Source organism: Mastigoproctus giganteus, chromosome 2 (genome assembly GCF_048544385.1).
Source record: "Mastigoproctus giganteus isolate SK-2022 chromosome 2, ASM4854438v1, whole genome shotgun sequence".
Lineage (NCBI taxonomy): Eukaryota > Metazoa > Arthropoda > Arachnida > Uropygi > Thelyphonidae > Mastigoproctus > Mastigoproctus giganteus.
Genome location: NC_143576.1, coordinates 166,170,969 through 166,198,380, shown reverse-complemented (window position 1 = coordinate 166,198,380; position 27,412 = coordinate 166,170,969). Strand labels below are relative to the sequence as shown.

The window sequence follows — 27,412 nt, the reverse complement described above, 5'->3', positions numbered from 1 at the left end:
ACAACACATGGTGCCAAATCATTGTTAGATGATTTTCTTGCACGAATACCCCATTAAACCTGTACAGATGCATCCAGAATGACAAGACAGATCCATAACTGTTAGAACACACTTCCAAAGTATGAGACAAGTCTCCAGGGGCTGCCCACAGGTTTAAATGCTGGGAGTTTTTTTTTGGAATATTCTTTTAGATGATTTCCTTAACATGCACCTTGGCATTTTAAATTCATTTGCTTTTTCTGTTGAGCTTATTCTACTGATTGGAGCCGATATCAGAGCTGTCCTTGAGCAGTGAGCAAATGCTGCACTTGAACATTTGCAGCACTGGCCATCAGTGCATAAACTGGTTGCCTCCACCGCAAAGACAGAATTCATCCTTCTGAAAAGTACTGTCAACTCGAACAGTTTGCTAGTAATCAAGCTCTCTGATAAACTGATTAGCCACATCACTTGGAATACTTTGGCTTTGTCATAGGCAACAAATTGAGATTCGTGCACTACCTGAAATATCAAGCAAAGAAAGTGAGCAACTGTGCTGACATGACTAGTAAGGATAACTGGGTCTGATTGTTGATGCATAATTGCTTAAAATTAATTTCTTTTATATGAAAGCAAAATGGCAAAACATCGCTAAATGTTGTTCATTTTTTAAGTAAAAGCCTAAAGTTAATCATGTATGATAATTGTAATATAGATTACAATGTGATATTGTGATAATTTTGCTCTTATTGTTATTTTGTGGCAAGAGTAATCCAATATTATTATTTAGTGCAATTAAAATATATCATGCTCTTGGAAATGGAAAGAAATCACTTTCTTGACTTCCTAATTTACCATTAAATTGAGTATATTTGGTACCATTGTAATTCAGTTAGGGAGAGAGATGATTACTACTGATGTAATATTACGTGCAGATGTTTAGAACAGAAAAGATGGAAACATTTTAACTGTAAAAAAAAAAAAAAAAAAGAGGAAGTTTTGTGTTTTTGATTTAGGGTCCTGAGTTGGATATCATCATTCTTCTCTTTCTTGGTGAATCCCTTCTACTTCTCTCTCTCTCTCTCTCTCTCTCAGGGTAACTTGGGAATTTTTTTTTTTTTGACTGGTGCAGCATAAGCCTCAAACCTCCTCGCACCGTATAGCTAATAATAATAATAAGCATGAACAGAGTTTGTAACTCAATTTGTGTCTGAGAAACGTTAAGAATATAGTTGGGAGTTACATTATTCGTGCTGCCTTAAATGAACATTAGTTACCTGCTGAAGGCAAAATGTATTCATTTTGTTCATTTAATAGCATTTTTAATGACATAGCAAAGGCTCAACATAATTTTCAAAAAATATATATTTCAATCATATCATTGCATATGGTTTTCATCATAAGAAATAGAATCATGAAGACAGCTAAATTTATTTTTTTTGTAAAGTTAGTAATTTACAAAAGTATTTTTCTTGTGAAGAAAATAAGATCTGATGCTTATGAAAAGGCTAGTAGACTTTTGTTTGTTTGTAAAGTTTGTTCTATGTTGACAGTTGGGAAAAAAGTTCCACTTTAGCAGCTTGCATGTCATTGGAAAAATTGCCATATAAGAGCTTGTCTTCTTCGATGCTGAAGCAATGGTTTCAAATGAAAACTTGAAGCATAGGATAACTGTCCATGGTTGAAATTTTGTGTTGTCATATAATGCTACTACTTATCCTTGCAAGCAATATCTAACAAAAAAGGGAAAGAAAGAGAGAAGTATAACAAGAACTTTTAACTATTTTAGTTTCAGCAAAAATAAATCATTAAGTTAAATAATAAGATTAGTCTTTCTGAGCTTAATAAGTTTTGTTTCTCATTTGAATCTGATTAAGGAGTTTCATAAGTATATGAAATTATATTGAGCCGAGCAGTTGAAAGTAAATATTAAATGGTGGAACCCCCATGTTTTATTGAAAATATGCTGAAGTTTGATTGGGCAGTTTTTTTTGTGATTAATTAAAATGAAAATCAGTTTTTCCCATTGTGCTTTTTATATATTAATTTCTGAATCTTGTTTTCTTAGGCCAAATACTTCAGTTAACACGATTCCAAAACCTGTAACTTTGAGACGTGTGTCGTCAGATTCCGCTGCCGCTTGCATGTCATCAGGACATGCTTCTGTTGGCATATCACCAAAACGAGGAATGGCTTTCTTAAACTTTGCACCTCCATCGCCAGATCCCATCATTGTTCATCCTGGTGTTGTTGTCTCTATGTTACATCTTTTACCTTCTGTGGAATGCCCAGGAAGATCACAGGTTTGAAAACATTCACTTTTGAGCTTTCAGAAACTATACACTTGTGCGTGTGCAAGCGCGCACACGCACAAGTGTATAGTTTACACATACACATGCAAGCACGCCTTAATTTCTCATTTTTTTTGGGCTGGTTAGATAATTCTTCTGTGGTATATTAATGTGTTCAAAATTATGTTCCTTAATCTAATTTTAAGCCAATTTTTAGTGTAATAAGCAAGAAAAACACATTTCCTTTTCCTCTCTGTACAGTTCACGAATGAGAAATCCTAATAAAATTTGTAATGTTTTGTGTGAATTTCTTTAACTGAGAGAAATATATTTATCACATTGTTAATAAATTATTAGTTAATAAAAAATTAACTAATCAAGCCTTTGTTAATTAGAGAAATGAGTATCAAAACAGGAATGTATTTTTATATACTTTCCCATAATCTTTAATAAAGATTATAAATTATCTCTTCAGCTGTGGTCACGGAAGAGAACATTCGATGGATTTTTGGCTGCTGTAAAGGGTTAAGTATTTTTAATTTTTTCTGTGTTCTTCATTAATTGACATACGTTGTGTTTTGCAGAGATGTTGAATGGGTTTTAGTGACATTTGTTAACTTCTTATTTTGAATTTGACCAGCGATTTTTGAAAGTTACGACTCCTGGTGTTGGCGTAAATATTGTTGAACTAGCCGCCATATTGTAGTCGATAAGAAATAGCATAAGATATATATATCTGGAACTGATAGTGTAAGGTATAAAGTAAAACTAGATAGCCTAATACGAAGCACTGTATTAGGAGAACTCTTTGGCAAAGGATGCAAAGAAAAACAGCAAAGAGTTCTTTACTTATGTAAACTGTAGAAGGAAAGGGATGAATTAGATTGGACCACTAAACATAAATGGGTGGACTATTGATGATCATGCTCAGGTAGCTGATAAACTGAATGAGTATTTTGCATTTACATTCAGAAATAAGGAGTTATGCAATGAGGGGGTACCAGAAGTTTATAAAACTCTAACAGAGAGCTAAGTGATTTTGTAATAACTGAGAGCAAAGTTGGGGAGAAATTGTTGAAGTTAAACATAAAAAACCACCTGGGGTGGACTGGTCCTATCCAGTTATATTAAAGGAGGCAGCAAAGGAAGTAAGCAAACCCTTAGCCATAATTATGACAGCTTTTTTGGACTCAGGGGAGGTCCCCATGGATTGGAGGTGTGCAGATGTATCACCAATTCACAATGGGGGTTCAAAATGGTCTCTCTCTCTCTCTCTCTCTCTCTCTCTCTCTCTCTCTCTCCTCCCTCCCTCCCCCAGGGTAACTCAGAAATTTTTTTGGCTGGTGTAGCATAAGCCTCAGGCGTCCTTGCACCGTATTGCTAATAATTATAATAATAATAATAATAAAGGGGCATGATGGCCCAGTGGTTAAGACACTTGACTACCAGCCTGATGGACCCGGGTTTGAATCCCGCATTGGTGGAAGCGAACACGGCTCTATTACGATGGGAGACCAATATAATAATAATATTAAATGGGGGGGGTCGTGAAAGTTGCCCCATTGGACTTACCCTTCCCAAGGTCGGAGTGATGGCTGACTCAGATACTGACACTCATGAGAACTAACTAAATAAATAAACCACTGGACATAAGCCGAAGCTAAAACAAGTCCATCCACCTCCATAGATGGATGATGTTGCAGTTTAATATTATTCATACTGGGCAGGATAAAGTCACTCGCGTTCAGACTTTAGGCAGAGGGGTCAGTTCAAAAAGTTGGAGACAGTCTCCCGAGCAAGACAGTGGAGCAAGTGACGCTGTACCTTGTAAGGCTACCACAAGAGAAGGGCAAGACCATCCAGCCCCACCAACTGGAAGTGTTTCCTGTGCAACTGTGCTAGTGATCACCCAGGAAGGAAGAAAACGCCAATGCATGAAGTGGAGCATTGAAATGAATACATACATCATGCGAGCATACTACGAAATAACCTGGCTAGAGACTGATATGACAATGTACAGATTGCGAATACATACCAAGTGGTTAGAACGATACCCGGATATTCAGGTCACCGAACAGCAATTAGCAGATTAGAGAAGGACCATCGTCACGAAGAACCTAATAGCTCCTGCCATCTTGGAAAAAATCAAGGAGGATGTCAGCGATCTGCTACAAAGCACAAAGAATATGGTAAGTATGGAACTGGAGGAGGAACAGCATACCATGGAACTGGAGGAGGAACAGCATACCATGGAACTGGAGGAGGAACAGCAAGAAAAAATACAACCAGAGTAGCTGAAGTGGAAAGAGATGAAGTCATGCTCTCCAGAATAGAACACAAGTTGAAGAAGGCCCAACAGAATTCGAAGAAATGGACCCCACAAGAACCCACGTGATACCTAAGCAGAAGCCAAATAATATCCTGAGGAGAGTAACAGACCACCTCAATCGACAAATAATGCCACATTACCTTGACAACAATGGTGCAATGCTGGAGGCTGTCCACACAGCCGTATACTGTGCTGCCATAGCAGCCACTAGGATTAATGGAAAAGAAACGAGAGACCAGCAGCAGAAGAACCGAAAACAGAAGGAACCGCCAACTTGGGAAAGAAGACATCAGCAGAAGATAAAAGAATTAAGAGCCAAGAAAGGTCAGTTGACCCAGTACCAACAGGATAATAGAAGTAAGAAACTGATTGGAAAGGTGAAGAGCATACTCAAGAGAGACAGCATCCACAGCAAACATGAGACCAGAGAATAGGAGAATACTGGACACACTGAAGCAGAACCTCCTCGCCCTCAGCAAGAGACTACCCTGATACAAAGAGAACTCCCAGAGGAAAATAAACAACTGAATCTTCGAAGAGGATCAAAGAGCCTTCTACAGGAATCTGAGAGAACACGAGAAAGCAGGAAATGGACCACCCGAGAAGAAGACGATCGAAGAGATCTGAGGAAATATCTGGAGCAGTGAAGTAAGACCTAACAGCAGAGCACCCTGGATAGAAGTAGAATGGAAGAAAACAAAGGACATACAAGAGATGAGAGAGTGGGTATCATTCGAGAAGAAGTAAAACAGGAACACCCACAATTGGTGAACCCTGGGAATTGATAACATCCCCAACTCCTGGTACAAGAAGCTCACCTGCACACACAAGCACCTAGCAGAGCAGTTCACTCGAATGATAAGGCACCTGGAGACAATCCCGAAATTTCTCACTGAAGGAATCGTATATCTGAAGCCTAAAGATGAAGATACAAGAAACCCGGCGAAATACAGGCCAATCACATGCCTCCCAACGATGTACAAGATCCTTATCAGCTGCTTAACTAAGAAGACATCAGAACACTTAGAGAGTCAGAACATAATGGCCGAACAGCAGAAAGAATGTAAGTGGAGGTGCAATTAACCATAGATGCCGCAGTTATGGAGCAAGCCTTCAAGAAGCACCACAACCTATACAGTGCCTACATCGATTACCGCAAGGCCTTCAACTCCATACCTCATAGTTGGCTAATAGAGACCCTGAAGATCTACAAGGTCAATCTGATAGTGATAAACTTCCTAGGAACAACAATGGCGAAATGGAGTACCACCATTAAGGTTGAGAACTTCACAACCAGGCCAATCCCCATTAGAAGAGGAATCTTTCAAGGAGATGCTCTGAGCCCACTATGGTTCTGTCTAGCACTCAACCTGCTATCCACCATGCTCAACGGCAGCAAGTATGGATATAACCTCAAAGAAGGAAGAAAGAACCTGTACATCCTCACCCACCTAATGTACATGGATGACATCAAGCTCTACGTGGCAACCGAGAAGCAACTCCAGCAACTACACCAGATCACCAAAGAATTCAGCAAGGCATCAGGTTGAAATTTGGTCTAGAAAAATGCAAGACTCACACACTGCACCAGGGAAAATTAGTTGGCCGAAACTACCAGCTGTTGACTGGTAAAGGGATCGAAGCTATGACAGAAGGAGAGACTTATAATTCCTTGGGATGATGCAGGCTGAGCAGTTAGAACACAAGGAAATCAAGAAGTTCCTGACTGAAAAATATCATCAGAGACTCAGAAGCCTGGCGAAAGCAAAATTGAATGGAGGGAACACAGTTAAAGCCTTAAACACCTATGCAGCTCTAGTACTAACATACACCTTTGGGGTTATAGATTGGACTAACACCGAGCTGGAAGATATCATGCGAAAGACAAGGACAATGATGACCAAGAGTCGCCAACACCACCCGAAGTCAGCAGTGGAGAGAATAACAATACCTCAGAAAGAGGGAGAAAGCTGTAGACATGATAGAACAACAGAAAACAGCGATAGTTAACCTGAAGGATTACTTCGAGAACAACAGAGCACCACTCCACCAGGCCATAAGGAAGATAGATAAGTAGTATACCCCACTCAACCTAAGCGAGGAAACCCCTCCGTTGCTTCCAATGCATGGCTCACAAGCGGGATGCTCTTCCCCGAGACTGAAGAATTCGTGCTGGCCATCCAAAACTAGGTAATCAACACCAGAAACTATAGAAAATACACCGCAAAGGAGCCTGGAATGTCAGATGACACAGTGGACGATGCCACTTGGCCTCAGAAATGATCCAACACATCACCGCGGGGTGCAAGGTGATCACCCAGACTGAGTACACTCATAGACATGACCATGTAGCCAGGATAATACATCAGAAGCTAGCGAGGAAATATCAGTTGACCAAAGAAAGTATACCATACTATAAGTACAAACCCCAGGCAGTACTAGGGACCCGAACCCACAAGCTGTACTGGAACCGCACCATAATAACGGATAAGACTATCCCGCACAACAGAATGGACATAACCCTTGTGGACAAGATGGAAAAGGCTACCTACCTGATTGACATAGCGGTGCCGAACACTAGCAATGTCCAGAAAACCCATGAGGAAAAATTTAGGACGTACACGAACCTGAGACATGAGATCAAGTAGATGTGGCATATGCAAGAAGTATCGACCATCCTAATCATCGTGTCAACCACCGATATGGTACCAAAGAATTTACATAGCAGCCTAGCAGCAATAGGTCTCTCAGAGAACACCTACAAGGAACTCCAGAAAGTCGCAATCCTGAACACCTGTAGGATAGTCAGAGATTTCCTCTACCGATAGTAACACCAGACAATAAAACCACCCTGTGTACTTGGTAGCAGTACTCATCTCATCACGGAGTGGAATCTCCCAATCAGGGAGAAATAATAATAAGAGCAGAATGCAAGGTGATCACCCAGACTGAATACACTCATAGACACGACCAGGTAGCCAGGATAATACATCAGAAGCTTGCAAGGAAATACCAGTTGATTGAAGAAAGTGTACCATACTACAAGCACGAACTCCAGCCAGTACTAGAGACCCCAACACACAAGCTGTACTGGAACAGTTCTGTAATAATGGATAGGACAGCCCCGCACAACAGACCGGACATAACCCTTGTGGAAAAGAAGGAAAGCATTATAGCCATAGTAGCTTATGCGCCATTAAACTCTCATAACAACAAGAAGGAAAGCGGCTACCTATCTGATTGACATAGTGGTACCCAACACTGGCAACCTGAAGAAAACCCGCGGAGAAAAAATCAGGAAGTTCTCGAACCTAAGACAGGAGATTAAAGAGATGTGGCACATGCAACAAGTAAAGACCATCTCGATCATTGTGATTAAAGAGATGTGGCACATGCAACAAGTAAAGACCATCTCGATCATTGTGTCAACCCCAGGTATGGTGCCAAAGACCCTACATAACAGCCTAGCAAGAATAGGTCTCCCAGCGAACACCTACAAGGAACTCCAGAAAGTCGCAATCCTGAACACCTGTAGGATAGTCAGAGAGTTCCTCGACCAGCAGTAACATTAGACATAACAACAACCACCCTGTGTAAGTACACAGGACAGTTGTTGTTGTAAGTACACAGGGTAGCAATAACCGTCACGAGGTGGAACCCTCAATCGGGGAGAAATAACTATAGATCTGTTACTTTGTATTCCGGGGAAAATAATAGAGTCACTGGTTACATAAGCATTGCAGGATCATCTAGAGAAGACTTCAGTAATAGTTAAGACACAACATGGATTTGTTAAAGGGTGGTCTTGTCTGACCAGTTTGATTGGATACTATGATGGAGTCACAAAGGAACTGAATGCCAAAAATAATTTTGATCTCATACACTTGGATTTCAGGAAAGCTTTTGATACTGTTGCACATGGAAGACTGCTGTATAATTTGGAGAGGTATGCCATTAAGGGTATGTTGCTACAATGGATAAAGGGATGGTTGAGTGGGAGACGAAAAAGTGGTAATCAGTGGACACTGCTCTTTGTGGACAAATGTTATTTGTGGAATTCCTCGAGGTTCAGTGTTGGGCCCATTGTTGGTTAGTATATTTATCAATGATATTGAAGGTATATCAGGTTTAATGTCCAAGTTTTCAGATGATACAAAGGTTGGCAGGAATGTAAACGACAGTAAAGTCAGTATGGTACTCCAACCGGATCTAGATAAGTTGGGCAATTGGGCTGAGAAGTGTTAACTGAAGTTTAAAATTGACAAATGAAAAGTACTGTATATGGGTAGCAATAACTGAAGAGAAACGTACCAACTGTATGGTACTACACTCAGGGAAGTGGAAAAGACCTGTGGGTATTGTGCAGTCAAATATGAATTTTTCTGAGCAGTGCAGACAGGATGCCAGGCCAGTCATGGAGTCTTGTCAATGATATATATAGGAATTTTGGTAGTAGGGACCGGGAGGTGATTATCCCATTGTACAAGGCACTGGTCAGGCCACACCAAAAGTACTGTGTACAGGTCTGGAGGCCTCATTTTAGGAAGGATGTAGAGTTGCTAGAACAAGTACAAGGAAGGGGAACAAGATTGGTGACCAGAAAAAAGTGGTGCTCTTATTAAGAAAGGCTTACGTTCTGCAAATCGCAGTGCCTGGAGAGCAGGCACCTGTGAGGTGATCTGATTGAGGTGTATAAGGCCTTGAATGGGTTGAGCAAGCTGAATGCTGATGGGATTCTTCCTCCTGCTCAGATTAAGAACCTGAGGGGCCCACAGATTCAAAATGAAGAAGACAGTTGTAGAATATATGTGCTGAAATTTGCTTTTAGCAAGCGGGCAGATGATTTGTGGAACAATCTTCCGTCTTTTGTCGTGGAAGTTGATAGTCTAAATAAATTTAAGGCTGAGCTGGAGAGGCATTTGGAACGAATGGAGGAGTGAAATGGGAGTGGGTTTTTTTTTTTTGCCTGATGCTGCATAAGCTTGCTTTCTTGCATCGTCTGCCTCTGCTATTGCTAATAGAAATATTATTTACAAGAATGTTATCCTTGTTTATGCCATTCTTAAGTTCCATGAACAACTTATTACATTTTTTTTCATATTGTGGCATACTTTTGCCTTGTTTCATCAAATTGTAAATCTGTTTATGAGCGCACACACACAACAGAAAAAGTTATATCTCTTTAAGAATATTTTTATTAGAATATTAAAAGATAACTGAATAGAAAAAATAAATAAGGATAAAATAAATATATCGGTTAATTATTAGTTTATGGGCATGCAAAAACAGGAATTCCAATGAGGCAAATAAAATTCTGGTCATTACTAAAATAAAACATACATACACTCCCACCTAAAAGTTTGGAATCATATTTCATATTTCTTAATTCTCAAAGTTTTTATTAAAATAGGATCAAAAGTTGGTCCAAAACAAGTTGGTACAAAAAATCAAAATAAAAAATTTTTTTTTTTTAAATTAAGAAATTTCTAGGATATTTGAGAATATTCCAAAAAGGCATAGAAGACTACTGAATGTGGAAGAACATTGTAGAAGATTCCCCGGATGTGTTGTTAATTTGTAGATGTTTTTGAATATTGTAGAAATTAGGAGATTATAGATGATTCTAGAGTGTTTTGTAATAATATAAATTGTGGCGTTAGAGCTGTAACGTATAAAATTGAACACCCATCATTCAAAGAGTGTTTGTTGTTAGCTTTGTGTGTTTTGTGTAAACATGGCTTGGCAAGAAATAAGAAAATGCACGTTGAAAAAATAAATGCTGTTATTGTTAAAAAGATGTTGCTGTGTAAAGAAAGTTATTCCAAGAGAAGTATTGGCAAAAAAACTAGGTTGTTCATTTAAAGGGGTACAAATTATCAATTTAATGATTCAAGGAAACTGACAGTTTAAAGGAGAAACCATGATCAAGATAGTTATGCATAACAATGGAAGAACAAGGTAAGACCATAACACTGATTTCTAAGTCTAATCGACACCTTACTGTACCTGAAATCAGTAGGAACAGAGAAATTCCCACGTGTACCACCACTGCTTTGTCTTAAACAAGTACAGTCAGTCCTCATATAACATGTGTTTACACTACACGAATTCGATCATACGCGATTTATAAATAGGAGAACAATATCGTATATAACATGAATCGAATTCGCTTATGCACCATTCGCCTTTGTGTTTACAAGAAATGGCAGTCGAATGCGGAATCACCCCAACTGAACGCAACATGATAGCAATGAAGAGAAGATTCTGAAAATGTATTTATGTTTTTTATATCAGTGAAGGGGAAATGCTTTCTGCCATAATAATGGTGGAAAGCGTTTCTCCACACAATTCTGGCTATCGGTATTATTGCAAATGCAATTAGATCGAGTTTTATACCAGTTTATAACAGATTCCACTAGCAGAAATGCAGCCTGAAATAGTTTTTTTTTATTTTATGGTAGTAACTCCCAGAAATGTGTTTTAGTAAAATGTGAGCTAGCGAGGTGTTAGTGTGTCTCTGCCTTTACAGTGTTGTTTATTCAGTTGCTACACACACACAGCTTTGTTTATGTGTATCAACCGTGCCTAATCACTTTGTAATTGTGCTTTATTCCCTAAAAATGAGTAAAATACTTAAAAGGTGTGAAAAGGAAGCGTCCTGGTTAAGACACTACAAATGCAGAGAGAAAAAAGAAAAGCAATATCGATAAACAGAGGCGGACTGGGTCAAAAATTCTTACCCTTACAAAATTTGTTGCGGTCTCATACTAGTGTTTATGGCCAAAATCACACCGGCCTCCATCCCACTGGGGTTTTCCTGGTAAGGCTTATGGCCAGTCCACCTCTGTTGATAGAGAAAAAATATGAAATTTTGAAACACTTTGAGCGAAATTAAGACCATGTGATATTGCACGTGCTACTGGCTTAAATGAGGCAACACCGAGAATTAGAAAGAATGCAGAGAAAATAAAAACAACTTTCATAGCAGGAACAACTCAAAGTGTAATTAAAATCCATTAGATCAAGACACAAAGAATTGGAAGAGATGGAACGGCTGTCATCTGTTTGGATAGAAAATCAAACAAAAAAAACAAGTTTGCTTATGATAGAAGCAAAAGCATTAGCAATATTTCATTACGTAATAGTCATAATAAAATACTTATGTATTTTATTACGATTATTTATTGTGTTTGGTAATGTTTTGGTTACAAATGTGTGTTCAATTTTGGGTGGTCGGCACCTAACCCTATTGTTCCCATAGGGCCTGTTATTTATATTGCATGAATTTTCATTGCACGTGGATTTCTAGGAACACAACTATCTTGCTATACGAGGACTGACTGGACTTCATGATCATGTAGCAGTTTCAAAACGCTTATGGAAACTGGAAAATAAAAAAATAATAATAATAAAAAAAATTGGCTTGGGCTAAGAGCCATCAACATTGGACAGTTGAAGAGTGGAAAAATGTATTAATTTGAAATTTTTGGATCCAGGCAAGAATATATGTGATATGATCAACTGAAGGAAAAATGGTGACATTGTTTAGTGCCTTCAACCAAGCACAGTGGTGGTGGCTCTATCATAATCTGGGGTTGCTTCTTTTTTTCTGGAGTGGGTGACCTCATTACACTTGAAGGAATTTTAAGAAGAGAAGACTTTAAAAACATTCTTGAACATAACGTAATATCCTTTGTACTTCGACTTTGTCAAAGAAATTTTATATTCCAACAAGACAATGATCTGAAGTATCGCTCTATGCTATGCAAGTGTGTACTGGAAACTAAACAACAGGAGGAGGCATTGCATGTTATGGTGTAGCCACCCCAGTCGCCTGACTTAACCCCAATAGAACTTTTATGGGATCATCTAGATCATCACATCTGTGAAACCTGCCCATCTTCACAAAATATATGAGAAACTTTACAGATTTCTTGGAATAATGTCAGTGAAGATACCATCATAAAATCAATCGCGAGAATGACGCATTTGTGTAGTGGTAAAATCTCACGGAGGATAATTTTATGACAAATCACTATAACTGTTAATGTTAATCACTTCAATATATATATATATATATATATGTGTGTGTATATATATATATTTTTTTTTTTTTTTTTTTTTTCCCTGTAAATTTTTCAATGTTTACCAAAAAATTTTCTTAAAATGCTTTTTTTTTTTTAAATTACACCTTTCATAGTCACAGCTAATTTAACAAAATTTATGAAAGCTGTTGTTTAGATGCTTTAATTTATAGCAAATTTATTACTATACATGAAATCTACAAAAAAATAATCACATGTTATTGTGATACTGAAATACCAGAGGAAAGCCAGGAATATTCCATATTAATGCAGTGTTAGGTGGGTCAGCAAACTGCTAGATTGGGGGGGATTCGCAGACTAAAAGATTAACGGTAACTGCAGGCTGATGCAAAAGTGATACTTGCACTGGTTCTATTATAATGAGCACCAGCCCTTAGAGCAAGTAGCTGGGGACTTCAAGAGCTGCAGGGAGCCATCATGGAACAAGTAAATACATGGGCTGTGTTAGGGTAACTAAGAGTAAGAGCAAGTGTATGTATACTTGCATGTAAACTAATGCTAGAATTTGATAGTACGAACCAGAGCTATAATGCTCAATACGTTCTACGTTGATATCAATATTTGTAAAAGAATAAGGGAAGTTTTTTTTTTTTTTTTTTATTTTATGAAACCCCCAAACGCGAGAGGTACTAGAATATATAGTACTTAGTACCGTGCTTGGGTTGGAGGGTGAAAAGACGAAAGAAGATATTTGTTGACATTAAACTTGAACTTCTGTAGACTGCAATTTTCAGGAAATATGTATGAAAAAAGGTTGTTCCAGAAAACGGCAGTTGAATGAATAAACGAGGAAGATGAAAATTTGGTTCTGTGAGTTTGAAGTTGGACAGTAAATGGATGTTGGCTAGTGGCAGCACGTGTTTGGACTGTTTTGCAGTAGAGAGCAGGAATTATAGAAGCCAATTCAGAAGAACAGTGCCCATGGAAGTATCTGTAGAAAAGGCATGCAGCAGAAACAGTACGTCTATGAGACAGAGAGTGGAGAGACCTGATAGAGTCATCAATTCACCTAACTGCCCTCTTCTGAATGGAATCTAGAAGCCTGAGAGAGGTTTTGGGGGCACCGCCCCAGATGTGGTAACAATATTCCATGGTAGAGCGGATTTGCGATTTGTACAGAGTGAAAAGTTGTTTGGAAGAAAAGTAATGGCGGAAGAGAAAACCAAGTCATTTCGATGCATAGGAAGTCATATTTGTAATGTGCTTGTGCCAAGCCAGACAGATTAGCAGTCAGAGTAATCCACAAAAGAGATATATCATTTTGCCTAGAAATCGGAGTGTCACCAAAGATAAGCATAGAGTGCAGAAGAATCCTTTCTGGGTGATATAAGACAAGACAGAGTTTCAGAAGAATTTAAATCAACTAAGTTGTCTTGGCCCCCACTGGAGAATTACCTGGAGATCGGCATGTGAGGAATTGGTAGTGGATATTCGAGAAGTTTAAGCTGATTGAGCAGGACAAGGTTTTTCAAAATGGAAAGTGTAATGCAATGTACTATCATCGGCAAAACTATGGATAGGATTGCCAGTCAATGGAAGAAGGTCATTAATATACAAGAGGAAAAGAGTGGGGGGAAAGAACTGAACCTTGGGGGACACCGGCATTAGTGCAGAAGTTAGAAGACAGAGAGCCATCTACCATCACCCTCAGTGAGCGATCAGAGAGAAAACTGGATAACCAATTACAAAAAACAGTTGGCAAACCATAAGTTGGAAGCTTGTTTAGAAGACCTTTATGCCAAAAACGATCGAAAGCCTTTGAAATGTGAAGAGCAACTGCTTGTGTTTCACCAGACTTTTCCATTGAATTTGTCAATAAATGGGTTCATAAGCCAGAATATCACCAGTGGATCGACACTGACAGAATCCATACTGGCGATCGTTCATCAGACAGAAGGTTTCTAGATAGTTTAATAAGAGTTGGTGGTTAATTGATTTCTCCATTACTTTAGAAAGAGTAGATGTAATTGCAATGGGACGATAATTGGATGGGAGGGATTTGTCACCCTTTTTAGGAACTGGCTGGATATGAGCAAATTTCCAAGCAGAAGGAAAAACACCTTTGGAATAAGAAAGTGAAAAAAGGTGGCAAACAATAGGAGTAAGTTCAGGAGCACAGGTTTTGAGAACAAGTGGAGAAATACCATCAGGACCTGGAGCTTTCTTAGCATCAAGATTCATCAAAATCCTTCTGATATCCTTTTGATGGAAGACCACAGGAGGCATTGAATGGAGTGTGTTGGGAATGGTGGGAGGTGTTTTACCAAGATCATTAATACATGAGCTGGAAGAAAAATGGGATGCTAACAGGTCAGCTTTATCCTTGGCTGAAGTGACAACAGAACCATCTGGTTTGGACAGAGGTGGGAGCAGAGATGGGCAAAAGTTGCGGCCAGTAGCCTTGGCAAGAGACTAGAATGCTCGGCTACCATTAGGGCAAGAAGGAAGTTTTCTACTCAGCCTGTTCAAACTCTAGTTTGAACTGATTAATAACTGCTTTACAATTCTTGCGAGCTTTGGTGTAGGCTGAAAATAAAACTGAAGAATTAGAAACATGCCAATTACGATATGCAACATTCTTCTCTTGTGAACAGCCTTAGCATATTTATTGGTAAACCAAGCTTTAGATAAAGGACGAGATTCTAGAGTGGAGTGTGGAATAAAGTATTCCATTCCTACAAGAATAATTTCACTGACACGATCTGAGCAAACTTTGACATCCTTTTTTCATCCTTGGTCACACATGTATATAGCATTATAAAACCCTTTAGGCAAGTGATACAATTTGGGATTGAGAACTACGATATGCTATTTAATAACGTTAAGGACTGTAGACATGGCAGTGGTGATAATTTATTCTCACTAGATGTTACCTCGTTATATACGAATGTAAACATTGAATACACATTAGATATTCTTTGGTATATGTTAAGGAAATTTTTCAATTAATTAAGCTCCTAGTTGAATACAACTATACCTTTCGAGACAAAGTATACAAACAAATTTTTGGTTTCCCAATGGGATTAAGTCTGAGCGGGCTAATATCGGAGATCTACCTCTCACCGATTGAACATATAGATTTCACGCCTTTTCTACCCCGTATCATATACTATGGGAGGTATTTAGACGATGTTCTAGTCATTATTGATAGTGGCACTATCCAAGGCATTTTATTTTACATTTGTTTAATAATATTCATTCAAGGTTCAAATTTACATTGAAGTGGGAGAATGTGGTTACTAAGTCATTAAATTTTCTAAATATCACACTTACTCGGGATGCGAATAAAATTCAATTTAACATCTATCATAACCTACAAACACTGGTATGCTTCTACATAAGTTTTTAAATTCTGTACAGTGGGATAAACTGATGATGTTACCAACAGTAAATTCTGAGTGGGAAGCATTCAAGGAATTAATCGTGGAAGCTACTAAAAGTTTCTTACCTATTAACAAATATTGTTCAAGGTTTAGGCCTAAATTGTTATCAAATGAACTAATGAGACTCGTAACAGAGAAGAAAAATGCATGGGATGCATATAAATTATCAAGCGACTCAGAAGCCTATGGCAGATATAAGCTAGTCTGTAATCAGGTCACAAAGGAGGTTAGGCAGGGGAAGGCAGATTATGAGAAATCCTTGGCAAAAGATGCTAAGAAAAAAGCAAGGATTTCTTTACTTATATAAACTCTAAAAGGAAGGGGATGAATCTGATTGATCCACTTGATATCGGTGGATCGACTGTTGATGATCCTGCCCAGATAGCAAACAAACTGAATGAGTATTTTGCATCTACATTCACAAACGAGGAGTTATTAAGGTTTGGAAATGGCAGAAGGTTATCAAATTGTAGCAGGATACTTAATGACTCTGTAATAACTGAGAGCAAAGTGGAGGAGAAATTGTTGTGTTAACCATAAGAAAAGCGCCTGGGGTGGATGGGATCTATCCAGTTATATTAAAGGAGGCGGCAAAGCAGCTAAGCAAACCCTTGGCCTTAATTATTTGGGCAGATGGGCTAAGAAGTGGCAACTGAAGTTTAACCTTGACAAATGCAAAGTACTGCATATGGGTAGAAGTAACCCCAGAGTAATGTACCAACTGTGTGGTACTACACTTAAGGTGATAGAAAATGAAAAAGACCTGGGAGTAATTGTGCAGGCAGATATGAAGTTTTCTGAGCAATGCAGACAGGCTGCCAGGGTAGGTCATGAAGTTTTGTCTATGATATATAGGAATTTTGCTAGCAGGGAAAAGGAGGTGATTATCCCTCTTTATAAGGGAATGGTCAGGCCACGCCTTGAGTTCTGCGTACAGGTCTGGAGGCCTCATTTCAGGAAGGATGTAATTTTACTTGAGCATGTACAGGGAAGGGCAACAAGATTGGTGAGGGGAATGAAGGGATCCTCTTACCAAGAGAGGCTTAAGTTCTGCAAATTGCAGTGGCTGGAGACTAGGCACCTGCGTGGTGATCTGATTGAGGTATATAAGGCCTTGAATGGGTTCAGCATGCTGAATTCTGATGGGATTCTTCCAGTTGTTCAGATTCCGAACCTAAGGGGTCATAAATTCAAATTAAGAAAAAGACAGATATAGAATAATGTGCTGAAATTTGCCTTTAGCCAGCAGGTGGTTAATTGCTGGAACAAACTTCCATCTGTTGTTGTGGAAGTTGATAGGTTGAATAAATTTAAGGAGGAACTGGACGGGCATTTGGAGGGAATGGTGTGATTTTTTTTTGGCTGATGCTGCATAAGCTCACACATGCTTTCTTGCATTACATGCCACTACTACTACTACTACATTATAACAGCTATCACCCGTTCACCTGTGCAAAAGATCGGATATCTTTAATCAGTTTCTGAATGCTTATAAATATTAAATGACAGATCTGCTTTGGGCTCAGAAATACAAATATTAACCAGCCGATTCTTAAACAGGAGTTACCCACTTGCTACAATAGACTGAATTAGGGTACAAGCTAAGGATAAAATACAAAAAAGTACACCAACCAACAATAGTAATATCAGAAAATACTTTATTTCAGTCACATATGTTGAACAGTGGCAAAAAACTTAACAGATTCTTCAAAGATACCGAGTTTAAAATTGTAGCTAGGCCAATACGGAAATTACACACTATACTGAACAATCGCTCAGTCCTTTTTTGTTCGCAACACAAATAAATGACCCAATATACAACATTTCTTGTGGTGATTGTGACTCGTCTTATCAGGGTTCTTCGTGGTTTCTTCTGAATTTTCGTGTTAATCAACATGCGGCCTCAGTTCGTGATTCTCGTTCAGCAGCGTCAGAATTAGCCTTCATTGCCTTTAATGAAAACATAGTTTTTTTGTTTAACGAGGCGTAAATACTTAGTGTCCAATGTAATTATACGAGACTATTAATTACAGAAACTGTCGAAATTAAATTACATGAGAAGTCTGTTAATGTTTGTCGGCCATATCTAATCTCCGACTCGTGGTCCTTTATGCACATGTGCAAAGACAAATAATCCCTATTTAAGTTCCATGCTCCCCCCTATTTGGTAATTTTCATTCCTGTGATCACGACATACAGTCAAAAAGCATTGTCAGCTACAAGAAGGAAAATTGTTTTGCTTTCTTTTTGTTAAATTAATTTTTTACATAATTTTTAATTGCGTTAAAATTGATTTTTAATTGTGTTCATTTGATTTTTAATTATTGTTAATTATTTCTTACTGGAATGTAAGATTTTCGAATTTTTTTTAAATTCCTTTCGTTTTAATTTCTTGTGAGTATCATACGGAAGTGTTCTATGTATCATGTTGAGGTAAACTTCTCTTATTCTTTTACAAACTAATGCTAGAAGTATAGTAAATAAAATTGATGAATTTGAAGTGCTGATCAAGACATCAAAGGCAGATGTTGTTGGGATATCAGAGACATGGTATCACACAGATATAAGCAGTGCGGAATTGGAATTTGGCGAGTACAGTGTGTACAAAAAGGGGAGACAGGGTTGGAAGGCAGGTAGGATTATGCTGTTAGTTAAGAAACACATGAAATCTAAGGAAGAGCATCCAGTTGACACGAGTGGACAGTGCAATGTTGAGTCTGTTTGGTGTGACACTGGGAAAGGGAAAATGAGAGTATGTTATCAGCCTAATGACTCTGATGAGTACAGTGAACAGTTGTGCAGAGAAATAGAATGAGCAAGTAAATCAGAATGTCTTGTAATGGGGAATTTTAACTTTCCAGATATTGACGGGAACTTGTGGGTTGGTCACTCGCATGCAAGAAGACTTTTGTGGATTTATTGGATAATTCTTTTCTATAGCAAAATGTTCGAGGGGCAACCAGAGGGAGTAATACTCTTGATCTGATTATCAGCAGTGATTATTCATGCATTAAGAATTTGCAGAAAAAGGAACCACCAGGTGACAGTGATCACAGTGTACTAATGTGTGATATCTTTAAAGATGTAACTACCATCAAGGGTAAAGGGAAGGGTTTTTGTTTTTTTAAAGGTGACTACAGAGGTCTCGGACAGTTTTTAAATTCTATTCGGTAAGAAATACTGTTCAAGGTTCAGGCCTAAATGGATGTTGGATGAATTAATGAGGTTCGTGGCAGAGAAGAAAAATGCACGAGATGAATATAAATTGTCAGGTGACACAGAAGCCTACGGAAGATATAAACTTGTCTGTAGTCAAGTCACAAAGGAGGTTAGGCAGGCGAAGGCAAATTCTGACAAATCTTTGGCAAAGGATGCTAAGAAAAACAGCAAAGAGTTCTTTACTTATATAAATTCTAGAAGGAAGGGGATGAATCAGATTGGTCCACAACATGGTTCGACTGTTGATGATCCTGCTCAAGTAGCTGATAAACTGAATGAGTATTTTGCATTCACACATGAGGGTTTAATCAAGGAGCGGAATGCCAGAAATTTATCAAACTCTAACAGGGAGCTAAGTGATTTTGTGATAACTGAGAGCAAAGTGGAGGAGAAATTGTTGAAGTTAAACATAAGAAAGGCACCTGCGGCAGATGGAATCTATCCAATTACAAAGAAGGAGGCAGCAAGGGAAGTAAGCAAACCCTTAGCTGTAATTATGAGTGCATCCTTAGAGTCAGGGTGGGCCATCCTTATAGTTAGGTCACGATGGACTGGAGATGTGCAAATGTATCCCCCAATTCACAAAGGGGGGTTCAAAGGGGGCGGACAAATAATTATAGACCTGTTAGTTTAACTTCTGTGTTCCGGGGAAAATAATAGTCACTGGTTAAAGACGTGATATAGGATCACCTAGATAAGACAGCACTAATAGTTCAGACACAGCATGTGTTTGTTAAGGGGAAGTCTCGTCTGCCCCATTTGATTGCATACTATGATGTGGTAACAAAGGAACTGGATGCAAAAAATAATTTTGATATCATACACTTGGATTTCAGTAAAGCTTTTGATACTATTGCACATGAAAGACTGCTGTACAAATTCGGACAGTATGGCATTATGGTCAAGAGAATGTAATGGATAAAGGGATGGTTGAGTGGAAGATGGCAGAGAGTGGTAATAAGTGGACACTGCTCTATGTGGACTAATGTTTGTTTGTTTGTTTGTTATTTAGTTTTTAGGAGCATTAGCAACTAAGTCCATATTGCTCCGGGATATACAGTGGGACCAACTGATGATGTTACCAACAGCAAATTCAAAATGGGAAGCATTCAAAGAACTTATCTTGGAAGCTACTAGGCTTTACATACTAACTAAGAAATATTGTTCAAGGTTTAGGCCGAAGTGGATGTCAGATGAACTAATGAGCCATATGGCAGAGAAGAATAATGCATGGGATACCTACAAATTAGCACGTGACACAGAAGCCTATGATAGATACAAGTTGATCTGTAACCAAGATACAAAGGAGGTTAGGCAGGCGAAGGCAGATTACGAGAAATCTTTGGCAAGGGATGCAAAGAAAAACAGCAAAGAGTTCTTTACTTATGTAAACTCTAGAAGGAAGGGATGAATCAGATTGGTCCACTTGATATCGATGGGTCAACTGTTGATGATCCTGCTCAGGTTGCTAACAAACTGAATGAATATTTTGCATCGACATTCACACATGAGTAGTTATTCTGCGAGGGGAATGCCACAGGTGTATTCAACTCTGGCAGTAAGCTAGAGAATCTTGTAATAACTGAGAGTAAAGTGGAGGAGAAATTGTTGAAGGTAAATACAAGAAAGGCACCTGGGGTGGATGGGATCTACCCAGTTATATTAAAGGAAGCAGCAAAGGAAGTAAGCAAACCCTTAGCCATAATTAAGAGAGCTTCCTTGGACTCAGGGGAAGTACCCATGGAGTGGAGATGTGCAAATGTAACCCCAATTCACAAAGGAGGATCAAAGGGCGACACAAATAATTATAGACCTGTTAGTTTAACTTCTGTTCCTGGAAAATTAATGGAGGCACTGGTTAAAGAAGCACTGCAGGATCATCTAGACAAGACTTCAGTCATAGCTCAGACACAGCATGGTTTTGTTAAGGGGAAGTCTTGCCTGACCAATTTGAAAGGCTTTTGATACTGTTGCACATGGAAGACTTCTGTACAAATTGGAGCAGTGTGGCATTGGAGGCAAATTGCTGCTATGGATAAAGGGGTGGTTGAGGGGGAGAAGACAGAGAGTGGTAATCAATGGACACTGCTCATCGTGGACTGATGTTATTAGTGGAGTCCCACAGGATTCAGTATTGGGTCCATTATTGTTTTCTGTATTTATAAATGATATTGATGGTATATCAAGCTGAATGTCCAAGTTTGCCGACGATACGAAGGTTGGCAGGGTTGTCAAGGACACTACTGACACTATGCTACTGCAACAGGATCTGGAAAGGTTGAGCAGATGTACTTTGAGATGGCAAATGAAGTTTAACATTGACAAATGCAAAGTACTACATATGGGAAACAGCAACCCCAGAGAAACGTATCAACTCTGTGGTACTACACTGACAGTGGTAGAGAATGAAAGGGACCTGGGGGTGGTTGTGCAGGCAGATATGAAGTTTTCTGAGCAGTGCAGACGGGCTGCAAGAGTAGCTCATGTTGTATTGTCGATGATATATAGGAATTTTTCCAGCAGGGATAAGGAGATGATTATTCCCTTGTATAAGGCAATGGTCAGACCACACCTAGAGTACTGTATAGAGGTCTAGGGGCCTCATTTCAAGAAGGATGTAGAGATGCGGGAATGAGTACAGAGAAGGGCATGATAGAGGTGTATAAAGCCTTGAATGGTTTGAGCATGTTCAATGCTGATGGGATTCTTCCTCTTGCTCAGAATAATCACCTGAGAGGGCATAAATTCAAATTGAGAAAAGACAGATGTAGGATAGACGTGAGGAAATTTGCCTTTAGCCAGCGGGTGGTTGGTTGGTGGAATAAACTTCCATCCCTTGTCGTGGGAAGTTGATAGCCTAAATAAGTTTAAGGCTCAGCTGGACAGGTATTTTGAACGAACAGGGGGGGTGAAATGGAAGTGGTTATTTTTTATTTATTTATTTATTTGTTTATTTATTTTTTTTGGCTGATGCTGCATAAGCTTGCATCAAATGCCTCTACTAATGCTAAATGCTAATATGCGCTAGTTATTCCCTCACTTTTCCGCATCCTCCATATTTGGTAGTCACGGGGCTCGAACCCTGGTCTAATCAAGAAGTGTGTGCTATGCACTGCTCCTGCCCACCCAGCTACAGAGGCTCCGTGAACTAAAGTTATTTATGGAGTTCCCCAGGGTTCGGTGCTGGGCCCATTGTTGTTTTGTGTTTTTATCAGTGATATCAATGAAGGTATATCAGGCTTAACGTCCAAGTTTACAGATGAACTAAGGTAGGCAGGGTTGTTAATGACAGTAAAAACAATATGCTCCTGCAATGGGATGTAGATGGGCTGAGAAGTGGCAACTGAAGTTTAACCTTGAAAAATGCAAAGTACTCCATGTCAGTACCAATAACCCATGAGACATGTACCAACTGTGTGGTACTACACTTTGGAAGGTGGAGAATGAAAAAGGCCTGGGGGTAATTGTGCAGTCAGATATATAGTTCTCTCATCAGTACAGATGGGTTGCCCGAGCTGGTCATTGAGCTTTGTCATTGATATGTAGGAAGTTTTGCTAGCAGAGACAAGGAAGTGATTATCCCTATTTATAAGAAAAAGAACAGGTGCATGTATACTTGTGTGTACACCAATGCTAGGAGTTTAGTAAATAAATTTGATGAATTTGAGGTATTGCTCAAAACATCAAAGGCAGATATTGTGGGGATTTCAGAGACGTGGTGTCACACAGATATAAGAAATGCAGAACTGGAATTTGGGGAGTACAATGTCTACAGAAAGGATAGACAGGATAGGAAGGGAGGAGGGGTTATGCTATTAGTTAAAAAACACATAAAATCCAAGGAAGTGAAGCCAGTCGACATCGCTGGACAGTGCAGTGTCGAGTCAGTTTGGTGTGACATAAGCATTGGGAGATCAAAATTGAGAGTAGGAGTGTGCTATAGGCCTAATGACTCTGATGAGTATAATAAGAAACTGTTCGGAGAAATAGAGTGGGCCAGTAAATCAGAGAGTCTTATAATGGGGGATTTTAATTTCCCAGATATTGACTGGAATTTGGGGGCTGGTCACTCACACAGTAGCAAGGCTTTTGTGGATTTATTGGATGATTGTTTTCTATATCAGCATGTTCGGGAGGCAACTAGAGGGAGTAATACTCTTGATTTGATTATCAGTAGTGATTCTTCATGCATTAAGAATCTGCAGATAAATGAACCACTTGGTGGCAGTGATCACAGTGTGCTGAAGTGGGAGTTACTCAAAGAGGTAACTACCATTAGGGGTAAAGGGAAGGGGTATTGCTTTCGTAAAGGCGACTACAATGGACTGAGACAGTATTTAAATTCTATACAGTGGGATCAACTGATGATATTGCCAACAGCAAATTCAAAATGGGAAGCATTCAAAGAACTTATCGTGGAAGCTACTAGGCTTTACATACCAACTAAGAAATATTGTTCAAGGTTTAGGCCTAAATGGTTGTCAGATGAACTAATGAGGCATATGGCAGAGAAGAAAAATGCATGGGATACATACAAATTAACACGTGACACGGACGCCTATGATAGATACAAGTTGATCTGTAACCAAGTTACAAAGGAGGTTAGGCAGGCGAAGGCAGATTACGAGAGATCCTTGGCAAGGGATGCGAAGAAAAACAGCAAAGAGTTCTTTACTTATGTAAACTCTAGAAGGAAGGGGATGAATCAGATTGGTCCACTTGAGATCGATGGGTCAACTGTTGATGACCCTGCTCGGGTAGCTAACAAACTAAATGAATATTTTGCATCGACATTCACACATGAGGAGTTATTCAGCGAGGGGAATGCCAGAGGTGTATTCAACTCTAGCAGTAAGCTAGAGAATCTTGTAATAACTGAGAGCAAAGTGGAGGAGAAATTGTTGAAGATAAACACAAGAAAGGCACCTGGGGTGGATGGGATCTATCCAGTTATATTAAAGGAGGCAGCAAAGGAGGTAAGCAAACCCTTAGCCATAATTATGAGAGCTTCCTTGGACTCAGGGGAGGTACCCATTGACTGGAGATGTGCAAATGTGACCCCAATTCACAAAGGGGGATCAAAGGCTGACACAAGTAATTATAGACCTGTGAGTTTAACTTCTGTTCCCGGAAAATTAATGGAGGCACTGGTGAAAGAAGCACTGCAGGATCATCTAGACAAGACTTCAGTTATAGCTAGGACACAGCATGGTTTTGTTAAGGGGAAGTCTTGCCTGACCAATTTGATTGGATACTATGATGCAGTCACAAAAGAACTGGATGCAGGGAATAACTTTGATATTATATACTTGGATCTTAGAAAGGCTTTTGATACTGTTGCACATGGAAGACTGCTGCACAAATTGGAGCAGTGTGGCATTGGAGGCAAGTTGCTGCTATGGATAAAGGGGTGGTTGAGGGGGAGAAGACAGAGAGTGGTAATCAATGGACACTGCTCATCGTGGACTAATGTTATTAGTGGAGTCCCTCAGGGTTCAGTATTGGGGCCTTTATTGTTTTCTGTATTTATAAATGATATTGATGATGGTATATCAGGCTTAATGTCCAAGTTTGCAGACGATACGAAGGTTGGCAGGGTTGTCAAGGACACTACTGACACTATGCTGCTGCAACAGGATTTGGAAAGGTTGAGCAGATGGGCTTCGAGGTGGCAAATGAAGTTTAACATTGACAAATGTAAAGTACTACATATGGGAAACAGCAACCCCAGAGCAACGTATCAACTCTGTGGTACTACACTGACAGTGGTAGAGAATGAAAGGGACCTGGGGGTGGTGGTGCAGGCAGATATGAAGTTCTCTGAGCAGTGCAGACGAGCTGCAAGAGTAGCTCATGGTGTATTGTCAATGATATATAGGAATTTTTCTAGCAGGGATAAGGAGGTGATTATTCCCTTGTATAAGGCAATGGTCAGGCCACACCTAGAGTACTGTATACAGGCCTGGAGGCCTCATTTCAGGAAGGATGTAGAGCTGCTGGAACGAGTACAGAGAAGGGCAACTAGATTGGTGAATGGGACAAAGGGGTTCTCTTACGAAGAAAGGCTTAAGTTTTGCAAATTACAGTGTCTGGAAACTAGGCACCAGCGGGGTGATCTGATAGAGGTGTACAAAGCCTTGAATGGTTTGAGCATGCTCAATGCTGATGGGATTCTTCCTCTAGCTCAGAAAAATCACCTGAGAGGGCATAAATTCAAATTGAGGAAAGACAGATGTAGGATAGATGTGCGGAAATTTGCCTTTAGCCAGCGGGTGGTTGGTGGGTGGAACAGACTTCCATCCCTTGTCGTGGAAGTTGATAGCCTAAATAAGTTTAAGGCTCAGCTGGACAGGTATTTCGAACGAACAGAGGGGTGAAGTGGAAGTGGTTATTTTTATTTATTTATGTTACTTTTTTTTTTTTTTTTTTTTTTGGCTGATGCTGCATAAGCTTGCTTTCTTGCATCAAATGCCTCTACTAATGCTAATGCTAATGCTAATAAGGCAATGGTTAGGCCACACCTTGAGTACTATAGGTACTATAGTACCTTGAGTAGTACCATATGGCCGCCGTAGCGTAGTGGTTAGGTGTGCGGGTGCAAAGTATACGTGCCTTGAGTGACCGGGGTTCAAGCCCATGACTGCTGAATACGGTGCTGTTTTTTGTATTCTGTCTATCTTGTGAACTCCTCTGACTGTTTGGTCGTCCCGGAGTATAAACAGAAAATTTATTTATTTTACTGTATACAGGCCTGAGGTCTAATTTTAGGAAGGATGTAGAGTTGCTAGAATGAGTACATAGAAGGGAAGAAGATTGGTGAGAGGAACAGAGGGGTGCGCTTATGAAGAAAGGCTAAAGTTCTACAAGTTGCAGCATCTGAAGATTAGGCACCTGCGAGGTGACCTGATCGAGGTGTATATGGCCTTGAATGGTTTGATGTGGCTCAATTCTGATGGGATACTTACGCTTGCTCAGATTAAGAACCTGAGGGGTCATAGCTTCAAATTTAGGAAAGACAGTTTGTAGAATAGATGTGCTGAAGTTTGCTTTTATCCAGCGGGTAGTTGATTGCTGGAACAGACTTCCATCTGTTGTGGAAGTTGATAGCCTTAAATAAATATAAGGCTGAACTACTCAAATATTTGGAGTGACTGGTTGGGTGAAATTGGAATGGTTTTTTTTTTTTTTTTTTTTTTTGGCTAGTGCTATATAAGCTTGTTTCTTGCATCCTATGCCTCGACTAATGCTAATTCAGGATCTAAAGTTTAAAAAGATGTGGCTATGTTATTGTAAAACTGCTTAACAATATCAGTAATAGCATACTGTATCGCACTGTTTAACATTTTTTTTCCCCCAACAAATTAAATGCTTGAAGGCTGGGCTGTATGAGTTCTTGTAGGCAGTGTGCCACAAGAACAGTTCCATTAATTATAGATTTTTCAAATAAGATTTAAGTTTACATAGTTTAATTTTTACCTGTAATCATTTAAGATATAGGGGGTGGGCATAGCATTTAAGGATGTCTATATAGTTGCAGGCCACATATGGCCTATGACTAAGTAGACCAAACCTGCCCTTCAGATTTAAGCACTATTTTACCAGTATTGTCTTTGATGGCCTTCTGACACTTTTTTTTTTTTTTTTTTTTTTTTAGATAGCTATGAAGAATTTAAAATTTACCTTAATTTTAACTTGAAGACTGGTGGCAACTCAGCCTTTTTCCTAGTGATTAACCATGTTACCAGTAATTTTGTATTTCTGTGATATAGAGTAATTCTGATTGGTACTTCTTTCAACATTATAGTGGTTGAGTTAGATCATAAATACAGTTTTATATTTGATCGAATATATTGAGAAATGTTTTTCTTTACAGATACTTAAATGATTTAATTATAATAATAATAAGATTCTTTATTAACACAAATTTTATACAATAATGATTCCGTACACAGAAATCCAGAGGAATGTTACAATTTGTTGTTTATACAAGTGATTTTGTTTTATATATAAAAAAAATATATATATATATGTATATATAATAATAATAATAATTAATAGATCAAAGCAAAGATGATAAACAGAATGTAAAATGAATGAAGTAGTAAT

General features: G+C 38.9%; 1 protein-coding gene across 3 annotated transcripts in view; it reads left to right on the top strand.

Moving 5' to 3' along the window:
• The window catches only part of bchs (WD repeat and FYVE domain containing 3 bchs), a 1,877,108-nt gene that overhangs the window by 379,224 nt on the left and 1,470,472 nt on the right, over positions 1-27,412 (top strand). For all 3 annotated transcript variants that reach the window (XM_090389621.1, XM_090389619.1, XM_090389620.1), the window contains exon 19: positions 2,048-2,282. In XM_090389621.1, coding sequence (XP_090245747.1) covers positions 2,048-2,282 — 235 coding nt within the window. The remainder of the gene's footprint in view (positions 1-2,047; positions 2,283-27,412) is intronic.